General features: G+C 56.9%; 1 protein-coding gene across 1 annotated transcript in view; it reads left to right on the top strand.

The window, feature by feature from the left end:
* Nucleotides 749-10,163, top strand: part of PLXND1 (plexin D1) — a 68,077-nt gene continuing 58,662 nt past the window's right edge. Inside the window, exon 1 of the mRNA XM_021409221.1 lies at nt 749-2,136. Coding sequence (XP_021264896.1) covers nt 835-2,136 — 1,302 coding nt within the window. The 5' untranslated portion in view covers nt 749-834. The remainder of the gene's footprint in view (nt 2,137-10,163) is intronic.

The following is a 10,163-nucleotide window of genomic DNA, read 5'->3' as shown; positions in this document are numbered from 1 at the left end:
GGTTTTCAGTGGGTGGAATTCGGGAGTATTGACGCTTCTTTCTCCTTTTTCTTCCCACAGTTAAAAAAGAGCCCGATGGAGGGCAGAGGAGATGCGCGGTCCTACTCTGAACTCTTGTGTTTGGCAACGCGCGGGCAAAGCTTTCTCCGGGGGTGGGGCGGTGCTCCCCGAGGCGGCTGCCGGCCTTCGGCAAAACCGAGCCGAGCCGGGGCAGCGGCGGCGTGCCGGGGCCCCACTTCTCCCCAGGGCTCCCCTGCCCGGATGGGACGGGTCCGACAGCCCCCAGCCCTGCGGCCGCGCTGCGGGGAGGCGCGGAGCCCCGGGCGTTCTCGACTCCGTTCGTCCGCTTCGTGCGCCGCCCACCCCGGGCTCGGGCACCGCGACCGCAGGGCGGGGGAGGCGGCCGGGAGCGGCGGGGCCACGTCCCCTCCCGCTCGCCGCGCCGCTGGGAAAGGGCTGCTCCAAAAGCCCCCCCACTCCTGCGCGAAAACGGATGGGAAAAGGCGGGGAGGGCGGAGAAGAGCCGCCGCCGAGGCAGAGGGCCACCGCGTTTGCGCCTCTGCCCGGTGCGGGGAAGACATCCGCAACTTAATCACGTTCACATGACAAACCCCAAATAAGAAAGAAGTGAGGAACGCCAAGAAGGGCGGAGACGGGGGCGGGCGGAGGGAGGGAGGCGCGGCCGTGAGCGCGCCCCGCCGCGCAGCGCCGCGCACCACCGCGGCCGCCACTTCCCGCGGGCGTCGCTCGGCGGCGGGCGTGCTGCCCCCGCAGGAAGCGGCCCGGCCCCTCCCGCCGCTCGCCGCGGGCTCATGCAGTGTGCGGCGCGGCGGGATGGGCACGGGGACGGGGATGGAGCCGGCGGCGAGCGCTGAGCCGCGGCCCCTCGCGCTGCTCCCACTGCTGCTGCCGCCGCCGCTGCTGCTGCTGCTGCTGCTGCCCGGTCGCGCCGCCGGCCTGGAGGTGCAGCGCAAGTTCCTCTCGCCCACCCCCACCAACAACTTCGCGCTGGACGGCCCCGGATCCCGCGTCTACCTGGCGGCGGTCAACCGCCTCTTCCAGCTGTCGGGGGGCGAGCTGGCGCTGCAGGCGGAGGCGGCGGTGGGGCCGGTGCTGGACAGCCCGCTGTGCCACGCGCCGCAGCTGCCGCAGGCCTCCTGCGAGCACCCCAAGGTGCTCACCAACAACTACAACAAGATCCTGCAGCCCGATCCCGAGCAGGGCGTGCTCGTCGTCTGCGGCTCCATCTACCAGGGCCTCTGCCAGCTCCGCAGCATGGCCAACATCTCGGCGGTGGCCGTGCGCTTCCCGCCGGGCGGCAGCGACCCGCTGGCCGTGTTCCCCAGCATGCTGAATGTGGCCGCCAACCACCCCAACGCCTCCACCGTGGGGCTGCTGCTGCGGCGGGGCGGCGGGGAGGGCGCGCGCCTGCTGGTGGCCGCCACCTACACGGGCTTCGGCAGCCCCTTCTTCCCCCGCAACAGCAGCCTGGAGGACCACCGCTTCGAGAACACGCCGGAGATCGCCATCCGCGCCCTCAACGCGCGCGGCGACCTGGCCAAGCTCTTCACCTTCGACATCAACCCCTCCGACGACAACATCTTCAAGATCAAGCAGGTCGCCAAGGCGCGCCACAAGCTCAGCTTCGTTCGCGCCTTCCTGCAGCGCGCCGCCCGCCGCCCCTACGCCTACCTGGCACTCAACAGCGAGGCCAACGCGGTCGACAAAGAGAGCCCCTCGCACAGCCTGCTGGCCCGCATCTGCCTGGGCGACGCGGCCGAGGCCACGCTCAACGGCAGCGGCGAGCCCAAGAAGCTGACCGAGTCCTACATCCAGCTGGGGCTGCGCTGCGGCGGCGCCGCCGACGCCTTCACCCGCCTCGTGTCGGTGTTCCCGGCGCGGGCGGCCTGGGGGGGCCCCGCCGAGGAGGAGCTGCTCTTCGGCGTCTTCGAGCGAGCCGGGGCGGGCGGAGGGCGGCCGCACTCCGCGCTCTGCGTCTTCCGCTTCGCCGAGATCGAGGAGACGATCCGCGCCGCGCGCAACTCCTGTTTCGTGAGCCCGGCCGCGGGCATGGTGACGGTGTTGGACAGCGTGGTGCAGGGCACCGGGCCCGCCTGCGAGAAGAGGAACATCCAGGTGGGGCTGCGCGGGCACCTGCCGGCACGGGGGGGCGAGCGGCTGCGGGTTGGGACGGGACGGGCCGGGCTGTGGGACGCGCTGTGCTGCGCTGTGCTGCGGTCCGGCCGCCTGCAACTGGAGGGCGGCGGCCCCACCCGTCCCGTTGGGCACCGCCGCTGCCGGGCGCCCCGATGGCTGCGTCCGAGCCGGGCGGGCTCCTTCCTCCCGTAGCCGAGTTTGCGCTGGAGGAGAGGAGAGAGAGTGCGCGGCGCGGCTCTGACCGCTGCGCCGGGAGAGGGTTTGATTCCCACGGTCCTCGTCCCCAGCGGACGAACCCGCGGTGACTCATGGCTCTGCGCGCTCCCGGCGCTGGCGGCTGCGCTGCGCGGCTGGGGATGCGGATCGCGGAGCACCGCCAACGGCAGCCGCTCTCTTCCCACGGGCCGGTCCTGCGCGCACCGGCGGCCGTCCTTCGTTTGGGGTAAAAGTTTGCTGTGGTCACAATTTGTTACCGAGTGAACGAAAACGTGAAGGCCAGATAAAGACGTCTGTTTTCCCTTTCACTAAGGATGTATAATGCTTTGGGGAAAAAAAAAAAAGAGGAAAAAAGGGCTGTTTTAACACTGCATTTTTCCCGCCCTCTGGGAAGGATGCATAACTCAACTCCATCAAAGATCGTAAAAACATCTGTTTGATTTCAAAAGCAAGATCGAGTATTTGGGCTGAGGCTTCTCTGAGCAATGCCAGTGGCAAAGAGAAAGGTTTCCCATGGTAACCAAAGTGTTTAGTGTGGCATCTCCATGCTGTGTTAAAGTATGTAGTCTTAATGCACTGGTTCATGGACCTGCTCTGGCAAAGTTGAATAGTTTTTCCCTGGTGGCAAACTACAAGCTGCCTGACAGCCAGGGAATCTGGTAGCTATCCTGTCTCCTGAGTTTGTACCGCTAAGACTCAGTTCATAAAGCTCTGGGAGCCCAGTCTCCAAGTCCTGGCATGGTCACGGCTCTCCAAGGAGCCACGGGCAGTCAGGAATCCCATCCACAGCGCAGGAGGCACTCATGGGTCTCACTGGCCGTGGCTGCAGCTCAGTGCCAGCTCAGCACCTCACCGGGCTGCGGCAGCTCCATCAGATGGGCTGAGAGGAGGTGGGAACTCTGCGGACGTAGTGGCTCTGTTTTAATTGAACCTCAACAGCTGAGACGCCTGGTTCCCCAGAGCTTCTGTGGCGCTCATGCACAGTCAGAAAAAGGCTGTATTTTTCTAATTTTTGTTTAGTAAGGGAAGTAATTCCAACATATGAACATTTACGATACCAAGTGAGGTGTTCAAACAGCTCATTCCTAAGAGATTCAGCAGTGAAATGGGAATTCTCTCCATCTCTGGATCTGTCCCATGCTGTTGCCCTGAGGTGTGCTCCTGGCCGCTTCCCACCAAGTGCTGTGTGGGCTGAGGATGACCTGGAGGATGTGGCAGTTCCTCCCGTAGAGGCAGTGTGCCGCTGAGGTCTATGCCGGGAGGGGTGGCTGTCAGGTGCGTGCTGGAAAGTGCTGAGCCTCCAGTCCTGTAGAAGCCAGCAGACATCTGCTGTGCACAGCTCTGCGGTGAGATCGGGCTGCAAGGAAACTTGTTTACATGGAGACAGCCGCAGGGCTGGTGGGCAGGGAAGCTGGGCTCTGGCCCTCACCGGCACTGGTGTGGCCCTGCTGTCCCCCAGCAGTCATGTCACCGTATGCCCTGGTCTCCTGATTTGAGGCACACTCCTGTATTTATTACTCTTATTCAGAAGCCTAACTCACGTGGAATGGAAGATTACATTTGTAAAGCTACTTTGAGATCCTTTGAAGTCAAGTATGGCAGGGTATAAATGAAGCATACTATTAATATTCGTTCACGGCTAATATTTCTACGCTTTCCACTTATTTGAAGCATATTCCTCTAAAAGCGCTGACCAAGCCTACTGAAGCCTTCCTACCGGGCAGAGAGACTGCCTTTCACTTGTTTTGCCTTATTTTTTTTTGCCTTTTCCTTACTCATCAGAATTGCCAGCAGGTTAACAAGCAGTTCTTATTTTCAAGTCCTAGAGTGGCAGTGTCAAGGGTTGTAGTGTTGTGTTTCTTTGTGGTGCAAAAATCTAACGTCAATTTCTGCCTTGAAGACAAGGAGATACTCTGATACATTTTGTGTCCCGGCCCTGGGAATGCAGCAGGAAAATGTTTTAAAGCGCGCTGGTTCAGCTGTGCAGAGCCACATCTGGCTGCCTTCCCATGGTGAGCTCTGCCTTTTCGCCCATGAGCGGGTTCCCAAGTTTTCCTTTGTGCATGACTGATAGGTGCCGCGGTGTTATCAGAATTGCGGTTCATTAGCTCTTCCTGCAGTCTGGGTGGTTGGGGTTTAAGCTCCTTCTGGAAAAAAAATAAATCTAATGATGGCCTGATTAATTCTGAATAGGCATTGGGCTGAAGTAGCCGGTTGGTACTAATAGGAGCACGGCTGTTAGGCATAATGCTGTGTGAAAGGAAAATCATTGCCCCCCTGTGTGCAGTTCTGTCTAATTGAATGCTCCTCTCCTGCAGCACCCCGCCTGGTGCAGCCGGGGCTGAGAGATGGGTGTGGGTGCTGCAGTGGCACTGCGGGGCTCTGTGCCAGGATATGTGCGGAGCAGCACGGTGTCGGTCCGGGGCGGCTGGTGGCTCTCAGGGAGCACCACAGAAAAGTCAGCGAGAGGTGAATGGCAGCAGCAGCTCTGGGGAAGGAGGGTGCCTCAGGGAAGGGTTTGGTTTGGTTGCGCTCCTGCTGTGCCAAGAGTGAGCGGGTGAGCTCTGGGATTGCTTTCCCACAACAGAAATAGCTTTCTGTGAGGAAGTTTGTATCAAATAGTGGGCTGCTCTCTAACACGTTGCTACAGGGAACCCCTGTGTGAAGGCATGGCTGCTGCCACTGCCGGGGAGCCTGGGTCAGACCACCTGAGCCGCGGGAGGGAGGAGGAACGCAGACGCCCATCAGCGCCTGTCCACAAACCCACAGCACCCACTGAGTGTGCCCCGTGGGTTGGGCCTGGCCTGCCGCACCCTGCAACCCCCTGAGAGGCAGCGAGAGGAGGCAGAGTGGTGCTTGTTAGGGTTAGATGTGCTACCCAGGGATCTGCATCTCTCCTGGGAAATGCTGGACCCCGCAACTCCAAAAAGGCTGAAAATGCTGTTTGCTTCCTGTGCTGAAGAACTCGGGCATGGCGGCATGGGATAACAATGTGTTTCAGTGCGAATTCTCGAGTTTCTGGCTCTGTGGCTTTGTGTCAGATCCTGCATGCTTGTAAAGCACAGTGCTCTGTGGTGCGCTGATGAGATACCACCAGTGAGCTTTGCTGTGAGGGGTGGTTAAATAAAACCAGCTCCTTGGCAGACTGTGCAAACAGCCAGTGCCTGTGTGCTCGGGCAGGGGACAGCAGTCTGAAACCAGTACAGAAACGTTCCCAAAGAAAAGCTCATATCCACATGGGAATATGACAAAGCATCCACCGCCATCCAAACACTGCAACGTCTCCGTGGGACTCGGTTTTATAGGAGCTGAGCCACTTTGAAGTGCTGGTTTATACTAATTTAGAAATTCCAAACATGAAAATAAATGTGATCTAATCTTCCATCTACTCACAGAAATCTGGAGGATTACCCACAGAGAGGAAACTGGAAATTGGCACTTAAATTTGTGCATTAGGAGTGAGGAGGAGCTCCTGCAGCAGACTGGGGTGCTGCTGTTGGCAGAAGGAGCTGCACGTGGAGCTGCTGCGATCGCCCGCATGGAGCGCGGTGTCACACAGCGTTGCACCATGGTGCTGTGCTGTGACCTCTGCCTGCTGCTGACGTCCCACGAGCAGTCACACCCTGCCTGTCCCCATTTCCATCCCAGCCTCCCTGGCCTGAGCAGCCGCAGCCGAAGGGAACTCTGCACCTGTGGGCGCTTGGGTCAGAGCGGAACCGTACTGAGCTTTGCGCAGCTTTACAGGACGTCAGAGGAGATGAGTGGGGATGAGGGCAGGGGTGAGTGGGGCACCTATGGGTGTGGATGGGTGCTACAAAAACACCTCACCCCGCCTCCTAGCTCCTGGTGGGCATCTATTTAGACTTGTAGGCAACAGCAAACTTGCGACGTTCCAGTCCGACGGCCTCTGCCAGCAAGTCTCTGGAAACACAGTAAGGCTGAGCCCCGAGCCCCCAGCTGTGGTAATTTACTGCAAACACAGGGCAAGCCAGAACCTGTGGTGGTTGGAAGAAGTCAATTAGAAGCACCTGAGTGCTGCCTCACGCTACCTACAGTAGTGCAGCCTGGCCCAATGGGCTGGCACTTGTAGCCACCAGCAGCAGGGCTGTGTGTGCATGACCGGGCCTTGGCACGCACTCACAGCACCGAGGTGATGGAGGGCATTAAAGCTCCCAGCCACTGTCTGCAGGACAGGGTGTGGCAGGAGGAGACCTGGCCCAGGCACTTCCTGCAGGGCTTTGCTTTTATTTATTTTTATTTTTATTTTTATTTTTATTTTTATTTTTATTTTTATTTTTATTTTTATTTTTATTTTTATTTTTATTTTTATTTTTATTTTTATTTATTGCTGGATTGGTAAAGAGAAGGTTGCAGTCCTTGTTTTCCTTTCAAGTGGGAATGTAACACCTTGCAGTAAGTGGAGGAGGTGGCAGACTGTCAGCAGCAATCTCCCACTTTGGAGAGAGTGGCAGAATTTATTTCTGAGTGGAGGAACAGCGCTGGGTCGCGCACATGGGCAGCAGCTCTGCAGGATGCTGTGTGCCAAGAGTACCTGCATCTGACCAAGCTGGGAAGAGCCCACGTGGATGTGTTGTGCTGATATGGCCACCTGTCCCAAAGCTGTGATGGTTGTGCCTCACGGCCTGCCAGGCATCAACAGGGCTTGTCCTTGTGGGGAGCACACGGAAGCTCCGGTACAGACCTGTGCTGGGGGCTGGAACTGCAGTGTCCTGCTTTGTCCTCCCATCGCAGCATGACCTTGAGCAGCAGCGGCCTTGTGGGGCTTGGCTGCTGCTGGAGCTGGGCTGCCCCAACTGCGGGTCACTGCTCTCACAAGGTGCCAGTGGCTTAAGTGTTCTTAGTGGCACTGGAGCACTGGCATTTCAGTTCTAACCCAGAAGCAACATTGCCTTGAAACCTGGGTTCTACGTGTACATACCTCTCTGCTATTTGAAGGACATTTAGGATTTGTGTTCCTCTTTCTGTTTCATCTCTGTTTAAAGTATTATGGTGTATCATATTCCTCACTTCTGGAGGAAAACCACTCCAGCCCTCAGGTTTTCATCCCGCTGTTTGCTGGCCACCGCCAACCTTTAACGGGCTGTGAGCTGCCGGAGGACAGGAGCCATCTCTGGTGGATATCCCAGAGACAGCGAGCTGCTGAAACATGGAGTGTGCTAGAAAACATCTGTGCAGAGCTATTGCTTTAGGAAGGAGCTGGTAAAAGTTTATAGTACAATGAGAAAGAGCACTCAGTAAAGAAAGGGAGATGTGGAGGGTGAAGGCCTTTTAATGCAGCATAAAATAGCTACCAGAGACGTTGTACCCATCATCCTTCAGTATTTCTCACAGACCAGGGTTGGGCTGGAAGCAGTGCAGAGGCACTGATGCTATGTGCTGCTGCACAGGGTTCTGGGGCTACTGTGTGGCAGAAGGAGAAGGTGGTGGAGCAGTGCTGGGGGTGTCCGCACCTCGCAGCAGCTGACACTTGGGTTCCCTCTGCGCTGTCCTCTGGGATCCTGGGGTGAGGGGCACGCATCCCTGCAGGGACAGACCGTGCCCCCCGGGGCTGGGGCCTGAGGGCCCTGCCTGGAGCAGGCTGCTCTGGAGCGAGGGCTGAGGAAGGGCTTTGTGCCTTTTGGAGAGGTTGGTATTGTGCTGCCAGTCCCTGGCATCTCTGAGCTGTAGTGTCATGTGCTGAGGTTTGGTGTCACAGTGAGTTGCAAGATGCGGTGGATCTTCCCAAATAGTTTTGGAAGTGTCAGTTTATGCAGATCTCGAAGACAGCAGAAAAAAACCCATAAAACTGGAGAGAAAGAGAAACCCTTCTGTGCTTTGACCAAATAAGAGAGGTCCTCAATTGCTGAATCCAATAGGACAAATTTTGAAATCATTCTCCTAATTGCAAATAACCTTGCCATTAAATAGGCCTTGCAGAGAAGATGGGGATATGCAATCCTGGCAAGTAAAAAGCACAGTGCTTTCAGAGAGGTGCCTGGAGAAGGCGTTTTGGGTTACACCAATGCTGTCTCTGCAGCTGCGTGTCCGGAGATGCAGACCTTAGTCCCTTCTCACTTTCTGTAACCATCCATCCAACTTGTTACTTGGATTTCCTTAGTCCCAAAAATGCAGGCGGAGGTTTCTGCCTCATGTGCAGGAGTGTAAAGGCGTGCCTGTGAGCAGCATGTGTCTCTTGCAGCATGGTTTTTCTAGAGTGGGGGCAATGCTGAGTGTGGGAGGAGCGCCCAGGTTTTACTGAAGATGTGTAAAAGAAGAATGAAATTCTGCTCATTATCTCAGTGCTTAATTGATTTGGCAGAACTAATTAGAATACAGTGAAACATTTACTATAAGCTATTGCTGACTGAAATAGATTTGAACTGACACATGCCAAAGGCTGATGGTGTTAGGTAGAAGTTGTTACCCTAATGGATGCTTTTTTCAGCACAGCCGCGCAGAGCTGTGTAGATGTGAAGTGCTGAGTGTGAGCAGCAGCTATAAGGAAAAGTAACCTCTGATGATCGAGCGGCCAAACTGCTCAGCCCAGGCTCCTTCCTGTGGAAAGGAGCTCAGATATTTTGAAATTGGCTCCTGAATCCAAAGCCGAGCATAAATGAGAAATACAGCTCGAGTGGTGGAAGGGATCCTCTCCCAAGGAAAGAGCAGCTCATAACATACAGTCTGAATAAAGCAGATGTCTTATTCCCAGTAATTTAGCAAGGACCTTCAGCCGGGCTCAGCAGCCAGATGCCCAAGGGCAAAGGCAGTAGGTGATGGTTTCTCCTCCATGTCCCTGCAGAGCAGGGCAGGGGAGCAGCACCCCCAGCGGGGGGATCTGACAGCCACGCGCCCTCCGTCTGCTCTGGCACTCGCTGCTCTGACTGTGACAGCCTCTCTGTTGTTCGTTAATCCTGCTGCCTGCCCCCTTCCATGGGGATTTGGTTGTTTAATCTGCAGCACTGTATTCAGTGCAGGATGAGGACCAGTGCTATAAGCCTGGCTGGCCTTCCTGGTGGCACCAAGGAGGTGCAGTTTGCAGCCTGTGTTTCTCTGCTTCTTGTAGTGTGTGGGGCTATGGTGCAGGGGCATGGTGTTGTCTTGGGGTGGGTGTGGGGTGAGTGCTGCACAGAGCTGGGCATGGTGGGCTGCTGGCGACCTTCCACCTCCTGTGCCAGCAGTGGGGCCCTGGGGTCAGCCCTCCCTCCTCTTGAAACCAGCGAGAGGCAGCACTGGTGACATTGGCACCTCTTGCTTCTCCTTGTAACAAACCCTGACCGATTCTTGTGCAGCTGCAGAGCAGATGTAAGGGGATGAGAAGTCCCAGGAGAATGGCTTGTCCACGATGCTTGTTGCACCCTGCCTTTCCCATGGCGATTGTCACTGTGCTCACCTGGTTTCACTCATTGTTTGCTCTGCTTCCTTGAGCTGGGGGACGCTACTCTGAACTCTGCGGTTGTCACACCCTGAGTGACACTGCAGATGTCAGGAGCTGGCAGGAAGGAGTCAGGAGTGAGGAGAGTGGAGAATGAGGAAAATAAAAGCTTTCCTGAAAAAAAAAAATAAAAGAAGAAGAAAAGAGGCTAAAAAAACTGCTAGGCATCAGGAGCTGTGCAGGAGCCAAAGGGATGCTGTTTGGTGTGGGGGTGACATTTGTCTGCTGCAGAGGGCAGGAACTGGGGAACTGATACAGTCATTTATGTCTGTGCAACAAATTCTGCATCTATTCTGCTGGCTGCCGCTGGCTTTGGTACAGTGAATGCTCGTTTGTCAAGGGAATGGTGATTCATGGG

The sequence above is a fragment of the Numida meleagris genome, chromosome 11 (assembly GCF_002078875.1).
Source record: "Numida meleagris isolate 19003 breed g44 Domestic line chromosome 11, NumMel1.0, whole genome shotgun sequence".
NCBI classification, from domain to species: Eukaryota; Metazoa; Chordata; class Aves; order Galliformes; family Numididae; genus Numida; species Numida meleagris.
The sequence above is the reverse complement of the archived record's forward strand: the minus strand, read 5'-3'. Positions and strand labels throughout refer to the sequence as shown.